This window comes from Urtica dioica, chromosome 2 (genome assembly GCF_054948205.1).
Source record: "Urtica dioica subsp. dioica isolate 48M chromosome 2, U.dioica_male_clone48M_v1_H2, whole genome shotgun sequence".
Classification (NCBI taxonomy): Eukaryota; Viridiplantae; Streptophyta; class Magnoliopsida; order Rosales; family Urticaceae; genus Urtica; species Urtica dioica.
Window position 1 is genome coordinate 10,536,746 of NC_142757.1, and position 19,540 is coordinate 10,556,285.

The 19,540-nt window shown below is 47.6% G+C and overlaps 1 protein-coding gene across 1 annotated transcript; it reads left to right on the forward strand.

Moving 5' to 3' along the window:
• The first annotated feature begins 17,287 nt into the window (after window positions 1-17,287).
• LOC149404071 (uncharacterized) lies at window positions 17,288-17,860 on the forward strand. Its single transcript, XM_089607385.1, has one exon. It carries the CDS (start codon window positions 17,288-17,290, stop codon window positions 17,858-17,860), a length of 573 nt encoding a protein of 190 aa, XP_089463511.1.
• Window positions 17,861-19,540: the final 1,680 nt, after the last annotated feature.

Below are 19,540 nucleotides of genomic sequence, written 5' to 3' on the forward strand. Positions count from 1 at the left end.
GGGTTTTCCGTGGACGCTGGCTAGACCAGGTACGTCCGGCGGACGCAAGCCTTTGAAACCCATTTGAAACTCGCTGCCCTTCGGCTCACGAGCTGGGCGGCGAGCGCAGTGCCACATTTGTGTGACCAGGCTTCCCGTGGACGCTGGCTAGACCAGGTACGTCCGGCGGACGCAAGCCTTTGAAACCCATTTGTGACTCGCTGCCTTTCGGCTCACGAGCTGGGCGGCGAGCGCGATGCCACATTTGCGTGGTGAGGTTTCCCGTGGACGCTGGCTAGACCAGATACGTCCGGCGGACGCAAGCCTTTGTAACCCATTTGAAACTCGCTGCCTTTCGGCTCACGAGCTGGGCGGCGAGCGCGGAGCCACATTTGCGTGGCGAGGTTTCCCGTGGACGCTGGCTAGACCAGATACGTCCGGCGGACGCAAGCCTTTGAAACCCATTTGAAACTCGCTGCCTTTCGGCTCACGAGCTGGGCGGCGAGCGCGGACTCGGGACTAAACTTGAGGACTCATGTAGAGCCTGCACGAGGAGTATCATTCGACTTGTGGAGTCGGGACTCAACTCGAGGACTCATGTAGAGCTTGCACGAGGAGTTATGTGAAGAGTCGGCACGAGGAGTATCAGTCGACTCGTGGACTCGAACTCGACTCAAGGAATGAACTCGTCTCGAGGAGGTATGTGAAGAGTCGACACGAGGAGTATCGGTCGACTCGTGGACTCGAACTCGACTCGAGGACTCATGTAGAGCCTGCACGAGGAGTTTCGTGAAGAGTCGGCGCGGGGAGTATCGGTCGACTCGCGGACTCGGAGCTCGACTCGAGGAATGAGCTCGTCTCGAGGAGATATGTGAAGAGTCGGCACGAGGAGTATCAGTCGACTCGTGGACTCGAACTCGACTCGAGGACTCATGTAGAGCCTGCACGAGGTGTTACGTGAAGAGTCGGCACGAGGAATATTAGTCGACTCGCGGACTCGAACTCGACACGAGGAATGAACTCATCTCGAGGAGACATGTAGAGTCGGCACGAGGAGTATCAGTCGACTCGTGGACTCGGGACTCAACTCGAGGACTCATGTAGAGCCTGCACGAGGAGTATCGGTCGACTCGCGGCCTCGGAGCTCGACTCGAGGAATGAGCTCGTCTCGAGGAGATATGTGAAAAGTCGGCACGAGGAGTATCGGTCGACTCGCGGCCTCGGAGCTCGACTCGAGGAATGAGCTCGTCTCGACGAGATATGTGAAGAGTCGGCACGAGGAGTATCAGTCGACTCGTGGACTCTAACTCGACTCGAGGAATGTACTCATCTCGAGGAGTTACGTGAGGAGTCTCCCTTTGGGACCTCCGGCCTAACCATCGACCCCTTGAGACTTTAATATTATTATTATTTGTTTTCTGTGTCGAGAGAGTTAGCCCAACACGTTTGAGTGAACTGACGAACCGAATCCAAAGACGTTCGGACGAAGTGATAAAGTCGCTCCAGCTCGTCTAGACGAAGTGGCGAGCTCGACAGACGAGGTGACGAGCCCGACCAGGCGGAGTGACGAGGTCGACCATGCGAGGTGACGAGCTCGACAAGGCGAGGCGGTGAGCTTGACCAGGCGAGGTGGCGAGCTCGACCAGGCGAGGTGGCGAGCTCGACCAGGCGAGGTGGCGAGCTCGACTAGGCGAACTGGCGAGCTCGACTAGGCGGACTGGCGAGCTCGACTAGGCGAACTGACGAGCTCGACTTGGCGAAATGGCGAGCTCGACTAGGCGAACCGACGAGCTCGACTAGGCGAAGTGGCGAGCTCGACTAGGCGAACTGACGAGCTCGACTTGGCGAACTGGCGAGCTCGACTAGGCGAAGTGGCGAGGCGAAGTGGTGAGCTCGGCCTAGGCGAACTGGCGAGCTCGGCTTGGCGAGCTCGGCTAGGCGGACTGGCGAGCTCGACTTGGCGAACTAATGAGCTCGACTTGGCGAACTGGCGAGCTCGACTAGGCGGACTGACGAGCTCGACTAGGCGAAGTGGCGAGCTCGACTAGGCGAACTGACGAGCTCAACTTGGCGAACTGGCGAGCTCGACTAGGCGAAGTGGCGAGGCGAAGTGGCGAGCTCGGCCTAGGCGAACTGGCGAGCTCGGCCCAGGCGAACTGGCAAGCTCGGCCCGGGCGACGAGGCGAGCTCGGCCCAGGCGACGAGGCGAGCTCGACTTAGGCGAACTGGCGAGCTCAGCCTAGGCGAACTGACGAGCTCGGCCCAGGCGAATTGGCGAGCTCGACTAGGCGAACTGGCGAGCTCAGCCTAGGCGAACTGATGAGCTCGGCCCAGGCGAGGTGGCGAGCTCGGCCTAGGCGAACTGGCGAGCTCGGCCCAGGCGAACTGGCGAGCTCGGCCCAGCCGAACTGGCGAGCTCGGCCCAGGCGAACTGGCGAGCTCGGCCCAGGCGAACTGACGAGCTCGACTAGGCGAACTAACGAGCTCGACTTGGCAAACTGACGAGCTCGACTAGGCGAACCGACGAGCCCGACTTGGTGAACTGACGAGCTCGACATCCCAACAATCCGTTACTCAACTCGAGGACTCATGTGGAGTCTGCACGAGGAGTTACGTGAAGAATCGGCACGAGGAGTATGGTCGACTCATGGGTTCAGACTCGACTCGAGGAGTGAACTCATCTCGAGGAGTTACGTGAAGAGTCAGCACGAGGAGTATCAGTCAACTCGCGGACTCAGACTCAACTCGAGGACTCATGTAGAGCCTGCACGAGGAGTTGCGTGAAGAGTCGGCACGAGGAATACTAGTCGACCCGTGGACTCGAACTCGACTCGAGGATTGAACTCATCTCAAGGAGACATGTAGAGTCGGCACGAGGAGTTTCAGTCGACTCGTGGACCCGGTACTCGACTCGAGGAGTGAACTCAACTCGAGGAGAAATGCAGAGTCAGCACGAGGAGTAGCTAGTCGACTCGTGGACTCGGTAGTCGACTCGAGGAGTGAACTCGACTCGAGGAGAAATGCAGAGTCAGCACGAGGAGTATCTAGTCGACTCGTGGACTCGGTACTCGACTCGAGAAGTGAACTCAACTCGAGGAGAAATGCAGAGTCAGCACGAGGAGTAGCTAGTCGACTCATGGACTCGGTACTCGACTCGAGGAGTGCACTCGACTCGAGGAGATATGTGTAGGGTGTGTTTCTCTTTGGGACCTCCGGCCTGACCATTGGCCCCTTGAGATTTTGCTACACTTTTGTTTTTGTTTGTGGTTTTTGTTTTTGTTTTTGAGTTGTTTCATTGCTCCCTATTATTGCTCCCTATTAGCCCCCCGAGTTTCTTGTGTTTGTGAGACGAGGACCAAGAAACTCTCGTGTTGGAGGTGTACAACAGTGTGCGTTGACATGTGTAAAATAACTTTTTATTGCATTAGGGAGGTCGTTACAGGTTGTTATGGCACTTGGCCTTCTTTGAAAAAAGAAAATTACATAATTGAAATGAAGCGATTACAAAGTCGAGAGAGTTCGGGAGTGAGTTTAAGGGCGAGAGCTATGACAATCACGGCTTGCTAGCAGACACGACGAATTCCTTGAGGTCCCCACTTCGAATTAGGGAGTCAATTTGCTTCTGAAGCTGGTAGCATTCCGTCGTTGCGTGTCCGTGGTCATGGTGATATTCGCACTGTTTGCTCTTGTCCCTTGTTGCGGTGTCCGTCTTCAGCGGGGGCGGAGATCCCAGTTTTTCCCTTTATAAGCTCAGGATTCGGCTGGGCGTCGTGTTGAGTGGGACGAAGGGCTGCTCGGGGCTGGAGAAGGATGGTCATCAGGGACTCGACCGTTTCTAAGCCTCTTTCTTCGCGAGCCGAGACCGGTGGCCGGTGCCATGAGTGTGGCGGCCCGCTTCTTGTTTGGTGCACGGTCGGCAACGTTGGGTGGTTGGTGTCCCAAGGTAACTTCCCCCACGGTCTCGCGTCGGGCGTTGAGTTTCTCTCTCAAGTCGCACCCACGGGATTCCCTTCGGGACTCGAGGTGGTCTCTCAAGTCTCCATTGGTCGTCCCTATAACTTTGGGCGAGGATACGCCATTCGAGTGACGTCCTAGACGGACGTCGCGGCCATTGACGTCGTCATCTCCTCGGGGGTTTTGGACGCGGATGGTGAGCTTGGAGCGTCCCTTTCGGGACCTAGAGGTCGAGCGCCCCCGAGTATTATTCGACACTTGATGCCTTGGCGTGGTTGCCCGAGGGTGTCCCCTCGAGGGCGCGTGCGTGTGTTCGTTAGAAAGTTGACGTCTTCGCGCGGTCGCCCGAGGGTGTCCCCTTGGAAGCATGCGTGTGCGTCCCCTTTCGTGAACATCGTGGTCGAGGTTGGTCTCGTGGTTGACGTCGTCGACGTCATTGGAGTCGAGGAGGTCGGCGATGAGCGCGCCAGTGACGCCGGGGCGATCTAGGAGTTTGGCGAGCCTTCGAGCCGTGTCCTCTCGGACTGCGGCCTCGGGGTCATTCGCCGGGTCTCGGGGCTGGCTCTCGTTATCACGAGGTTGCCCTCCAAGACGACGCACGGGGCTTCGGAGGCCGCACCTCGAGCTCGTTGCTCGGGCGCCCACGGCGGTGGTGGGGCCATAACTCATCTCTCGAGAGTCGTAGAAGTGAGAAGAAGACTGGTAGAGGGGATGTGTCGCCAAGGTCGAGAGATCCCCTCCTACTAGCGCCAAAATGTTGTCGCTGTTTTTCGGACAACGATTTAGGAGTCAAAGGCGGTTAGACCCAAGGCCGGACCAAGTGGCCTCGCCTTGACTCGAGCGTGTCGGACTTGGTATCCCAAGTCTTCCCTTAGCTGTCAATGGTGTTTGAGCTCACCGGCATACCTGAAAAAGATAGGAGAACCGTGAGCTAAGAAGGGAAAACAGAGGGGGTGCCTCTGTTTACCTCTCCGACGCTCAACATTAGTGGGATTGAGGTGGATTATAGAGGTTTAGAGGTGGTGAGAAGCCAAAGGTGAGCGAAACGAGCGAAGTATGAGTTCGGCAGCGTTTCGGGACTCAAAGTTGGATTTCCTGGACCAGGGGAGGGATCCCGGTACTTATAGGCGACCTAGGGGCATTTTGGGCAACCCCTTGGCTGAGGATGGCTTTGGCTCGGCCATTGGCCGAGGCTGACCCTTGGGCCGGCCAATGGCCGAGGCTATTTGAGCCGGCCATTGGCCGAGGCTGGCTCTAGGGCCGGCCAATGGCCGAGCTGTTGGAATTGATCTAGGGTTTAAGAAAAAGATTAAACGCTTCGGGAAGCGGCGAAATTTTAAAAAATTTCTTTTCAAGTAAAAGCAGTATTTACTAACCTAGACAAGGAAGCAAGTACATGTAATTAAAAACTAATATGAGCTAGAAGTTTACTAACCTTTCTTGAAGCTTGAACTTTGAAGAAGCTTTTGGAAAGTTCGCAACGCTCGTCTCCCCTCGCAGAACGTCTCTCTTTCTTTCCTCGGCACCTCGAGCAACCACGAAAGTTTCTATCACTAAATCACTCGAAAAGAAGGAATCAGTGAGTGGGCACTTTTAAACACTACGACTTAAGAACAAGTCTTGAAGTCGCAGAGCTAAACTCTAGGTCGAGTGAGGACCTAGGTGCCAAGACAAGAAAAAATCGAAAATAAACTAGAGAGAGAGAGGATTTTCGGCCAAAGTTCTAGAGAGAGAGTCTCTCAAATCTCTTAAACTTGGATGAATCAAATGTGAGGAAATGAGGCTCCTATTTATAGGAGAGGTCTCACCTTCAATAAGGTAGTTTCCTCTTCTATAGAATATCACATATTCATGAGCAATTTCCTCTTTTTTCCCTTTGAGACACTCGGCCAACACAAGGCTTCTAGAAGCCTTGATTTGTTTCCTATTTTGTTCAAGGCCTTGCCTTGTCTCTCACTTGGCCGATTCCCACTTTCCTCTTGGAGGAAATTTGTTTCCTCTTTTTCTTTTGGCAAGAATCTAAATACATTTATGCACAAAATAAACTCTCTTTCCTTGGGTATTATGGGCGCCTATTCTCATCTAGAAGGAGCTTCTAGAAGCTTCTTCATTTGTTCATGACAACATGAGAAAAGCCCATTAAGAATTTTCAATAAAATTCTTATGAAATGAAATTAATTCACAAGGCCCAATAATCAAGTTATGGCCGAGTGACATTAAGTCATCAAATGAACTTGTCAAAAAATTTATTGACATTCATTTCATCATATGTCTCAAAAGACAAAAATACCCTTTTGACTATTTTCGTTCTTGTTTTGACTTAGTACTTCACCAATAGGCCTTGTTCGGAATCACATAGTGAGTCCGAACTTTGACTTTCTCAAATGAGAATACTAAGGTGTGAAATGGCATGTCTCATTTCAGGATTAAGGTAAGCATGATGCAATTCATACATGGTGACTTCGAGACATAAGAGGTTAAATGGTTTGTTCTTATATTGTCTCTAGAAGTGCACTGGTCAATTCAGTACCTTCGGAAGATACCTAGAAGAACTATAGAGTCCCCAACTCTCAATGCCTCATAACCAGACATCATAGATTCTTCTAACAATCATACTGAGGTCAATAGTCCTTTGACCCTAAGATTGCGAATATATCGTTTTAAGCAAACTACGAAGAGTTTGTTCATGCAAATCTACATTTGTCTCTTCGTAAGTTGTTAAGTTTGTTTATGGACTAAAAGACTAAGGTTTTATCATAAAGCTTCAAACAAAGAAAGAATGAATGAACGTTTCAACTTTATTAATGAATAGATAGGCAATTACAAGCAAGAGTCTTCATGAGACTTTATTACATCAAATGTACAAAATAACGACTACAACTCTTCTTGTGGGCACCATTGACAACAAACTCCCACTTGACTCAAAGAAGGTGTGTGTAGTCCTTCATGCCTAATCCCTCACGATGTTGGTCGAAGACCTTGTTCGCTAGGGCCTTGGTGAATGGATCTGCGAGGTTGTCCACCGTTGAGATCTTCTTCACTTCCACGTCTCCGCGCTGCACGATCTCTCGAATCAAATGGTATTTCCTCTCAATATGCTTAGAGCGCTTATGGCTTCTAGGTTCCTTTGAGTTAGCGACAGCCCCACTATTATCACAATAAAGGGTCATGGGCTCGTCGACGTTTGGAACAACTTCCAAATACTTAAGGAACTTTCTAAGCCATACAGCCTCTTTGGATGCTTCACAAGCAGCCACATATTCTGCTTCCATTGTGGAGTCAGCAATGCAAGATTGCTTAATACTTCTCCACACAACAGCTCCACCATTAAGGATGAACACAGATCCCGAAGTGGATTTCCTGGAATCCTTATCCGCTTGAAAATCGGAGTCGTTATATCCCGTCATAGTCAGGTCAGTACCTGAGTATGTAAGCATCAAGTTCCTAATTCTTCGAAGATACTTAAGAACATGCTTAACAGCAATCCAGTGCTCGGGTCCAGGGTTGGATTGGAAACGACTAACTACGCCAACGGCGAAACAGATGTCAGGTCTAGTGCAAAGCATAGCATACATGAGGCTTCCTACGGCAGAGGCGTAAGGAATCTTCCTCATGTCTTCAATCTCTTGTGCAGTCTTGGGAGACTGGTCCTTAGAGAGTGAAACTCCATGCCTAAAGGGTGTTTGAACCCTCTTGCAGTCTTGCATCGAGAAGCGATCCATCACCTTATCAATATAAGATGCTTGAGAGAGCGACAGGGTCCGGTTTTTCCTATCTCGAAAGATTTGGATTCCCTGAATGTACTACGTCGAAGTACTACTTGACGAGATTCTGATGAGTTAGGTTGTGTTTCAGTTGGGGTAAGAACAGTTCTTACAGATGAGGTAGAAGCTTCCTCACCCAACTTTTCTTCAAGCACAATTTTGCTTCTAGGTTTCGCATCCTTCATAAAGTCCTCCTCAAGGAAACGAGCATTCGTGCTAACGAAAGTCTTATCGTCCTCGGGACTATAGAAAGTAAAACCTTTGGTTTCTTTCGGATATCCTACAAACAGGCACAATTCTGACCTACTAGCCAACTTGCTAGTCTTTTGCCTCAGCACGTGTGCATGGCAACCCCAAATTCGGATGCGGCCAAGATTCACTTTACGGCCAGTCCATCGTTCATAAGGAGTACCAGGAACCGTTTTGGACGGAACTTGGTTCAGAATGTAGGCGGCTGTTTCGAGGGCATATCCCCAAAAGGAAGGAGGTAGTGATGAGTAACTCATCATTGATCTAACCATCTCCATTAGAGTTCGGTTCCTTCTCTCTGACACTCCGTTTTGTTGAGGTGTGCCAGGTGCGGTAAGCTGAGAAGCGATACCTTCTTCTTTAAGAAAGTCATCGAACTCTCCAGACATATACTCACCACCTCGATCGGATCGAAGGGTTTTGATTACTTTGCCAGTTTGCTTTTCCACTAAAGCCCTAAAGACCTTAAATACGTTAAAGGTCTCGGATTTGTGTTTGAGCAAATAGACAAACCCATATCTTGAGTAATCATCAGTGAAGGTAACGAAGTATTCGTATCCTCCACGTGCCTGTTGGTTGAGCGGACCACATACATCAGAATGTATTAGTTCCAGCAACTCAGTGGCTCTTCGACCCTTATCGGAGAAAGGTCGCTTAGTCATTTTTCCTTCTATACAGGATTCACAAGTAGGTAGTGAACCTATTGTAGAGGCTTGGAGTGGACCATCCCTCACAAGTCTCTTAATCCTATCTAGACTGATATGATCAAGTCTTAAGTGCCAGAGGTATGTTGATTTTGTTAGATCGGAGGATTCAGAAAGTTTGATCCTCTTTGGCTCCCTAATTAGATCGTTATCTATTTCGGTGTCTAAAAGAGAAGGTTGAGTGGGATAGATGTAAAAAAGACCATTCTTCATACATGCATCAGTGACTAAAGAATTAGAAAAAGAAATACGAATTCCATTCTTTATAAACTTTAAATAATAATCTTGCTCGAAAAGTTGAGCAACAGATACTAGGTTTTTCCCAAAGGAAGGAACATAATAAACATTATTCAAATTTAAAGTTCTATCTTCAAAAGATAGCGTCACGGATCCCACAGCCTTCGCAGACACCACGCTCTCATCACCCCACTTGAAGCAGAAATCGCCATCCTCTAAGCTTTTGCTTTTCCTAAAACTAGTAAAGGAGCAGCAAATATGGTTAGTAGCAGCGGAGTCAATCATCCACGATGATACATTATCAGCTACTAAACAGGCTTCAGTAACAAGTACAATACCTTTTGCTTTGGTTTTGAGGTAGGCGAGACAGTTCCTACGCCAGTGACCAGGCTCGTTGCAGTGGTGGCACTTGTCGTTAGACTTGTCCACCTTCGGAGCCTTTGGCGCCTTCTTCTTCGTGTGAACCTTAGGCTGGTTCTTCTTCTCGGCATTGCGAGGTCTCTTCTTAGATCCAGAGGTGGAGGCAGTAGCATGTACTTCTCCTTGAGCCCTCTTTTTCTTAGTGAGTGCCTCAGCGGTTTGAAGTTCCTTCATGAGCTCGGTAACAGTGTACTCTAGCTTGTTCATGGAATAATTCAACTTGAAGGTATCAAAGGTTTCGGGGAGAGTTTCCAAGATCATATCTATTTTAGTCTCCCCATCAATCTCAGATCCAAGAATCTCCATTTCGTTTAGATAGCTAATGATCAGCATCATATGATCTCTAACGGGAGTTCCAGCCTTCATACGACAGTTCATGAATTGTCGGACCGCTTGTTGCCTAGCTTGACGTCCTTGCCCTCCAAACATCTCATGGAGATTGTAGAGCATATCGGTGGTAGTTTCATAATCACGATGTTGTTGTTGCAACACATTGTTCATCGATGCCAAAATATAGCACCTCGCAATCTCATCGGATCGAAGCCAGGCCGCTAAGGCGTCATTGTCCTCTTGAGTTGAATCATCATTCGTCAGAGGAGGACACGGGGTGGTGAGTACCCATTTGTGCTTGTTAACGGTAGGTATTATGTCGAGGTTACGTTTCGAGTCTATGTAGTTTTCGTTTTCGAGTTTGTTCGAGGAAAGAATGAAAGAGAGAGAGTTGGGAGACATATTGCCTATAAAAGTTTATGATTAGTCTTTGGTTTAGGATTTAAGTTTGTTTAAGACTTTATAAAATCCAAAGGTGTTATGAACGAAATGACACTTTACTCCTTCGAGGGAAGGCCGCAACGAGTCTCCTTTCATAAGTAAATGACTCATCATTAATGCATAGCCAAGATGTCAATACATCAATTTTGACTAGCCACCTTGTAAATTGGTTTGATCACTCACATCCTTTCGCAGGGCCTTGAGGGAGGATTACTAGGGATTGAGCCTAAGTGTGCAACCAGCCACTTAGTCCAAAAGATCAACTTTGAAAAACAATCCCCCAAGGGGAGGCCTTGCCATCATCGTCTCACTCTCGGACGTAGCTCATTGAGCAATGATCAGAGCAAAGCGCCCTTGAGTACTCTCATTTAAGAGAGGGCCACGAGGGTGACTCTTAGTCCGGCGACACTTGCACTTTTCATTAGTGTTGAGGATCGTGGGTTACAAACAACAAGTATAACCCTCCCACTTAGTTTTTGGAGTTGGTTCATCGACTCTTATAAGTTCGGAAACAAATTTCCTAGTTAGAGAGCGACAGAGCGGACAACTAGAAGAGGATCCTAGATCGACATGTTCAGAGTAGTATTAGTGCATAAAGACACAAGGTACATACTCGATCTTTTCCTATTTTCTATTTCGGGAAAGTGCATGAGGGAAGTGTGAACTTCAACTCACTCGAACACTTGAAAGTTTGAGATTACACATCTTTTTATTTTTCGGCTTGTCTACAAAGAGACCTCCCACTCAAAATTTTCAAGAGCATATAGATTTTGAACATATGTGATATAGATATAGTTTTGAAAACATTTTGAAAACTTATTTGATTTGGGTGACAAAATATTTTCAAGTTTGAAAGTGAAAACGATTTTTCAAAATTCAAACTAGTTTTGTAAAAACTCAATTTCAATTAATCTTTCAAAAATCAAAACTTTTAATCTTACACATCATGTTTATAATCATATGAAAAACATTTTTGCTCAAGAAAGTTTTCTCATTAGAGTTCTATAACTCATGGTAGTGGGGTTTGAAAATCCGGATTTCTAAAAAACTGGAGTTTCAGACTGCCGCGCACCTCGGAGTAAAATCGCCATATCTGGCGGCTCCGATGTCCTTTTGCGCCGAAACCGGTGGCATTGGACAGAGGACAGACAGAGCTTTAATTTGATTCAAGAATCATTAAATTTAGATTTCTGAACAGAGAGTTATGCCACTTTTAATGCGGGTTTACTCCAGCTCGAAGAAAAAGAAATAAATTAAAGCTTGGTCCTTTTTAGGTGCGAAAAAGAATCGAGTGTAACGGAACGTTTTAAGATGTTGTTTAAAGCTTTTATTTGTGTTTTATTAGCAGGGTAATAACATAGAATAAATAAATAACAACAAGCATAAAACGATTCAAGTAAAAATAAGAAACTAGCAAGATATCAAAACTGGTCACAAAATTTTACTCGAAATTTCTCAAACCTTTAAAACACGTTTTTCAATATAAAAAATTAAAAACTTTTAGAACTGATTCTAATGTGTTTTAAAAACATCCCAAACTCATAGAAAATCAACATGCTTTTTAATTTAAAGGCAAGAGCAATAAATTAAAAAAAATCTAAAATTAGTAAACTTTCGAAAACGATTTTCAAGCTCATATTTTTAAAAACATGTACATGCATATCTTTGACCATAGCTCTGATACCATTTGTTGGAATTGATCTAGGGTTTAAGAAAAAGATTAAACGCTTCGGGAAGCGGCGAAATTTTAAAAAATTTCTTTTCAAGTAAAAGCAGTTTTTACTAACCTAGACAAGGAAGCAAGTACATGTAATTAAAAACTAATATGAGCTAGAAGTTTACTAACCTTTCTTGAAGCTTGAACTTTGAAGAAGCTTTTGGAAAGTTCGCAACGCTCGTCTCCCCTCGCAGCACGTCTCTCTTTCTTTCCTCGGCACCTCGAGCAACCACGAAAGTTTCTATCACTAAATCACTCGAAAAGAAGGAATCAGTGAGTGGGCACTTTTAAACACTACGACTTAAGAACAAGTCTTGAAGTCGCAGAGCTAAACACTAGGTCGAGTGAGGACCTAGGTTCCAAGACAAGAAAAAATCGAAAATAAACTAGAGAGAGAGAGGGAGAGGATTTTCGGCCAAAGTTCTAGAGAGAGAGTCTCTCAAATCTCTTAAACTTGGATGAATCAAATGTGAGGAAATGAGGCTCCTATTTATAGGAGAGGTCTCACCTTCAATAAGGTAGTTTCCTCTTCTATAGAATATCACATATTCATGAGCAATTTCCTCTTTTTCCCTTTGAGACACTCGGCCAACACAAGGCTTCTAGAAGCCTTGATTTGCTTCCTATTTTGTTCAAGGCCTTGCCTTGTCTCTCACTTGGCCGATTCCCACTTTCCTCTTGGAGGAAATTTGTTTCCTCTTTTTCTTTTGGCAAGTATCTAAATACATTTATGCACAAAATAAACTCTCTTTCCTTGGGTATTATGGGCGCCTATTCTCATCTAGAAGGAGCTTCTAGAAGCTTCTTCATTTGTTCATGACAACATGAGAAAAGCCCATTAAGAATTTTCAATAAAATTCTTATGAAATGAAATTAATTCACAAGGCCCAATAATCAAGTTATGGCCGAGTGACATTAAGTCATCAAATGAACTTGTCAAAAAATTTATTGACATTCATTTCATCATATGTCTCAAAAGACAAAAATACCCTTTTGACTATTTTCGTTCTTGTTTTGACTTAGCTTCCAGTTTAACTATTCATATCGATGTGATTCGTGACAGTGACCTCATGGACCCAAATGAACAAAGCTTGAGCTAAACACTTGGACTCAAAAGTTCACAAACCTTTTCCAAGTTTAGCTTAATGCCAACTGACTCCACTGAAGAGCTGACACTGAAAATCTCTCGGTTCAAATGAATTTGTTTTCTACTCAAGAATTCGACCTAATTATGATGAGCGGATCCACTGAATATTATCTATGTTTACCCTTCATGAATGTCATCAGCTAGTCGGGATTTACTAAATTACCATTTTACCCTTCTAGCTGTTATTTCCTCAACTCCTTTGTCGCTTGTGAATAAGTTAGAAACAATGTATTGACGAGGAGCTAACAAGTCACATTGTTTCATCCAAAAGAGTCAGGACTCAATTTGGACACTGGCCAGTTCATTTATTCACACTCCAAGGAACAAAGCATGAGGTGACATACATTGCATTTCAGCAATCTTGTACATGAATTCCATATCTATGAGAACTTCACAAAGTTACTCATGACAGACTCACAACTTAGTACTTCACTAATAGGCCTTGTTCGGAATCACATAGTGAGTCCGAACTTTGACTTTCTCAAGTGAGAATACTAAGGTGTGAAATGGCATGTCTCATTTCAGGATTAAGGTAAGCATGATGCAATTCATACATAGTGACTTCGAGACATAAGAGGTTAAATGGTTTGTTCTTATATTGTCTCTAGAAGTGTACTGATCAATTCAGTACCTTCGGAAGATACCTAGAAGAACTATAGAGTCCCCAACTCTCAATGCCTCATAACCAGACATCGTAGATTCTTCTAAAAATCATACTGAGGTCAATAGTCCTTTGACCCTAAGATTGCGAATATATCGTTTTAAGCAAACTACGAAGAGTTTGTTCATGCAAATCTACATTTGTCTCTTCGTAAGTTGTTAAGTTTGTTTATGGACTAAAAGACTAAGGTTTTATCATAAAGCTTCAAACAAAGAAAGAATGAATGAACGTTTCAACTTTATTAATGAATAGATAGGCAATTACAAGCAAGAGTCTTCATGAGACTTTATTACATCAAATGTACAAAATAAAGACTACAACTCTTCTTGTGTGCACCATTGACAACACGAGGATATTTGAGCCGGTCATTGGCCGAGGCTGGCTCTAGGGCCGGCCAATGGCCGAGGCTATTTGAGCCGGCCATTGGCCGAGGCTGACTCTAGGGCCGGCCAATGGCCGAGGCTATTTGAGCCGGCCATTGGCCGAGGCTGGCTCTAGGGCCGGCCAATGGCCGAGGCTATTTGAACCGGCCATTGGCCGAGGCTGGCTCTAGGGTCGGCCAATGGCCGAGGCTATTTGAGCCGGCCATTGGCCGAGGCCGAGCTCATGAGGCCAGAGGTCGAGCTCGTCAGGCCGAGGTCGATCTGAGGCCGAGCTAAGGAGGCCGAGCTGAGGCCGAGCTAAGGAGGCCGAGCTGAGGCCGAGCTAAGGAGGCCGAGCTGAGGCCGAGCTAAGGAGGCCGGGCTATGGAGCCCGAGCTGAGGCCGAGCTGAGACTGAGCTAAGGAGGCCGAGCTAAGGAGGCCGAGCTAAGGCCGAGCTAAGGAGGCCGGGCTATGGAGGCCGAGCTGAGACCGAGCTAAGGAGGCCGAGCTGAGGCCGAGCTAAGGAGGCCGGAGGTCGGCCACGGAGCTGGAGGCTGGCCTTGGGTCGGCCATGGGTCGGGGGATTCCCGGGGTGGTCACTATCACGGCCGTCGCTGCTCTACCGGGCCGAGATGGACCGGTAACACTAGTTTTTTGGGCCATGCCCCCGCATGTGGCTGAAAATAATTTATTTATTTATTTTATGTGCGTTTATGAAATTTTCCTACATTTGTATCGGTGAATTCCGTCTCTTTAAAAGAATTATGCTGTAAAGACGAAGGGAAAGTAGAAACTGATATAAAGAAAGAATAGCTTTTTTCTCTCCGTACATCTTCTCTCTGCTCTGCTCCTGGTGAGCTCCGGAGCTAGAGTTTTTCACCGGCGGCTTCCTCTTCTTCTGGGGGATGGAGGACCTGTGTGATAGGTGGTCTGAACTAGACATCGGAGAAGAGGAAGAAGAGGTGTTGGTCCTCGAGGAAGATGAGATAATCAGTACCGAAGTGAACCTTTCGCGATGCATCGGAGAAGAGGAAGAAGAGGTGTTGGTCCTCGAGGAAGATGAGATAATCAGTACCGAAGTGAACCTTTCGCAATGCCTCGTGGGAAGGCTCCTCGGGCTGAGAGCGTTCAATAGAAATGCCTTGAAGACTGTTATGGCAAGAATCTGGAGAACTACGGGAAAGTTGGAAATCAGCGATTACGATGGAGGTGGGTTCCGCTTCAAATTCGAGTTGGAGGCGGATAAGCAGAGAGTGTGGGACTCGGGACCCTGGACCTTCGATAAGTCGTTGCTGGTTCTCGGAGATCCGGAGCGGGTCGAAGAAGAGGAATTCCGGTACGTGGACTTCTGGCTCCAACGCCATGGGGTTCCTCCTAGAAACCGGTCTGTAAAGATGGAAGAGTTGATCGGCAAGAGACTCGGCCGTGTTCTCAAAGTCGACAAAGACAAAGGAGACCAAATCAGGGATGACTTTCTCCGGGTCCGAGTGGCCATTGACATCGGGAAATCCTTGATGAATGGGATTCACATATAGATCGGGGAAGAGAAGACATGGGTATCGTTTAAGTACGAGAAGCTCGGGGACTTTTGCTACACCTATGGCAGCCTCAGTCACTGCAGCTCTGAATGCCCTTGTCATTCTAACTTGGAGGGCGAAGCTGTGAGGCCGCGATTCGAAGCGTGGCTCCATGGAGAAGTGCCGACCAACTCCGCCAATGGAACCAGGCGGTTCAGCGGCGTGGGATCGTCTAGAATGTTGGGGTGGGCTGGACCGGGAAACTCAACGACGAGGGTTGAGGCATCGACCCCGTCGACCCCGAGGACTGAGTCGGCTAAGGCGAACGCTGACCCTTCCGAAAAACCTCTGGTGGAAACAAAACAAAGCAATTAGAGTGATAGTGGCGACCTCAATCAACCGGAGAACTCGGAGAATCGTGGCGCCGCGGAGATGGAGTTTGAGATGGGGAGCTCGGGTAACAATCACTCATCTTCGATGTTGGGTAAGGGGAATCTCATTCCCCGACGACGAAGGGGGCGGCCAAAGGAGACGACGAAGACCCAACCACCGAGATCGGAGATGAACTGGGAGATGGAGACACCGCCGTCGACAACGCCACATGCGCCAGATCCGGAGAAGAACCAGGTGAATGGGCCCACGCCGGAGATGGAGCCACCACCGCTGAGCTCGGTGAGGACCCAGGCGGGGGTGACCACGCCGGCGATGATGCCCCAGGTGCTGAGACCGGAGAAGATCCAGGGGAAGGAGACCAACCTGGAGGTGAAGACACGGGCGCTGAGCTCGGGAAGGAACCAGGCGATGAAGACCTCACCGGCGACGAAGACCACGGCGCCAGAGGGATGCGATTTCGACGCCGAGTCCGGTGAAGAACGTGGAGAAGATGACCACGCCGGCGACGAAGCTTCTGACGCCAAGTCCAAACCCGGAAGCTACCCGTGACAGGGCTAGGCCGGTCGGTGCTAACAGTGGGCCCACGGCTGGAGGTGCTGAAATCAGACCGTTGATGAAGATGGGAGTTGTGCGTTCTTCACCATTTTGGCATGACAAAGTCTGGGTAAATCCGGATCTGGGGGAAGGCTTTCCCTTAGTTGAAGGGAGAGTTGGTGAAGATTCTGGCTTTTTGAATAAAATAAGTGGAAGCAGGGATGATGGCGTGGGACGCGAGGATAAACAAGGGAATGGCTCTGCTTTTTCTTCTGCCAGTTGACAGTCTATGACAGGTGGTGAGAAGGGTCAACACGTGGAGCCCACGCGATATCCCATTTCCCAAACTGTGGTGGGCCAGGACCGGAATGCTAATGGGAGAGTTGAGAGGGCCATAATTAATTATGGGCTCACTCAACAAATGTCTTTGGGCCTTTCTCATCAGGAGGCCAACCTTGAGGGGCCTAACAAGGCTGAAGGGAAAAAAGAATTTGGGTCAATTGGCGGAGTTGGGGAGCTATCTAGCAGCGCCACGGGGTCGGGAACGGTGGGAATTGTCGAAGGAGGAGCAAGGAAGAGAAAATCCAACGACCGGCTCAGAGTTGGGAGTGTGAAGAGAATGGCGCGACTCATCGAAGCCGGTGGCGAGGCAAGATGCGACCCAAAGAGGACCACTGGCGCATCTCACGGAGTCTAGGTTAGTAGTCCTTCCTCTTATCCTTTTTCGAATTTTCTTGAGGGTTGTGGGGAGGGGCAGGGAGATAGAGACACAGTTGTGGTGGATTGTACCTTAGGAGTTTCTAGTTCGGCGGATTCGACTAAGGTGGTTACTGATGAGAGAGCGGCGCCCCTCAAGGACGAGGGCCGCCGATCACAATGATTTGCGTTATTTGGAACGTCCAGGGGTTGGGAAACCCCGGGACGAAGGGTACCCTCAGGTCCCACGTTCTGGAGTATAAGCCGGATTTTCTATTCCTGTCAGAGACGAGGCTTAGGAAGGACGGGGCTGAGAGGGTGAGAGTACTGCTTGGCTTTGAGGGTTGTGTGACGGTCGAATGTCTTGGTAGAAGCGGAGGCCTGATGCTCCTTTGGAAAGCGCCAGTGAAGTTTCTACTTGGGACAATGTCAAGATTTCATATCGAGGGTGACTTGGTTAGTGAGGATGGGAAGACGTGGAGGTTTGTGGGGATTTATGGTGATCCATTGACTTCTCAGAGGAGGCATACGTGGGAGCTTCTCTGTCGGCTTCGGAACAATTGTTGGGGCCCTTGGTTAGTTGGAGGGGACATGAATGAGGTAGCTACGAACGCTGAGATCAGGGGGGGCAGGGACAGAGGCCCGTGTCAACTTCAGGCCTTCCGGGACATGATCGTGGATTGTGACGTTCAGGACTTGGGGTTCGAGGGGGACATGTTTTGTCACGACCCGCAGGACACCCGTCGCCCTTGAATCGCGACCTTTCTCGTAACATTTTCATAACCATTTATATTTTCAAACGAAATGAACATAAAACATTTTCAAACGTCATTTACAAAACGTTTATTGAACAACAGCGGAAATAAATTTAATTTACATATAAGGAATAACAAAGGTTTCTAGAGCTAGTCCGCTAAAAACCGGTAAAATTTTTCGCTTTTAAAAGGGTTACAAAAATGCGGACTACCCTAGCTTGCTATCCATAAGCACATGCCCATAATCGTGCTAACCGAGTTTCAAAACGTAAAAAGAGGTTCGGGCCGATTATCTAAACGTTATGATATAAGAAAAGTTCTTCCAAAAGCTATATAAAACTTTCGCAAGCATATAAGCTCGGTTTTCAAAAACCTGATACCCATTTCCCAAAAAGACATTTCCTATGCCACAGGTCGTCATGAGATCTACCTTGACTAGCACTCCTGCTTCGCCTGAGCTTTTCCTTTATCTACAAGGAGAGGGATTTAAGGGGTGAGTCACACCGACTCAGTAAGCAGGATATCTAACCTAGCATTACATGAGATGCATGGTTGGAGATGATAAAATGCACATGACAGCAGATAATAGATTCAGAAGAATAAAGAAGTTCCATTATTCAATCAGGATAACAAAAATCTCATTCAATCAACAGAGACATATTCAGTTTTAGAACCCCGTTCTAAAACAATCAAACACATAATCATATAGGAATCCGGCTAACAACCGTGTTCCTTGAAACTCATCCATCTCACTCATACCGGCGCCTTACATCAGTGGACTGGCCAATCAACACTTCAGTCCGCAGCCGTTCAAGAGAGATGAGTAAACCATTCTGAGAACTTGAGCCTAGCCCTCAGAAGGCCGAAGTTTTAACGTCTGGGATCCACTAGCACATATAGGAGGGCCTTAGCGCGCGTTTGGTAGAGGGAATCAAACCCTCACCAATCCCTGGTCGATCCAGGGTTCAGATTTCCTTCAGGACAGGTAAGCCACCCATCGACTTACCTGAAGCCACCCATCGACTTCCCATTAAAGGGCCTTCGGGAATGCCACTCGCTACATTGCCGACAAGAGTTCGTTATGTTTTACAGGAGCTGTCTACAGCCTACCTGTCTATCTTATTACAGGAGGAGATCTTATCGGGATAAAGCCCGTCATTAACATTATTAATTTCGCTGTATGGCTCCTTAAGTATTTTAGAAGGAGTTGTCGGCAGCTGTGAGGCTGAACCTTCTCCTAGAACAGTTCCTCTCGGGATTGAATCCGAAGGACACCGTCTTTCCTCCTCCTGTTGTCCTCTCATCAGGACGAAGGGGTAAAACCTATAACAAAAGCTTAACATAGTTTTAAAGGCTTCAAGGTTCTTAACCCGCTAATCGTTTAACCCTACCATTTTATCATCTTATTAGTTAGTGGCCAAAGCCTTATTCGGTCATCTTGTTCAACTGAGGGTTTCTCTTTGTTTTAGGATTAAACGAATAAACATAAAAAATTATTCTACTAGGCACCATTCCCCTTTTGGCGCCTCAAACTTAAATCCCACTTACCCGGTATAGTTCGTTAGAGAACTCGATGAATTCCGGAGGACACTTTGCTTTACACGCTTCCCGAGACCTTTAGCACATCCTGGAGCGTCGAGAGAACTAGAATCCGAAGTTGGAACTTCGTTAGTTACTG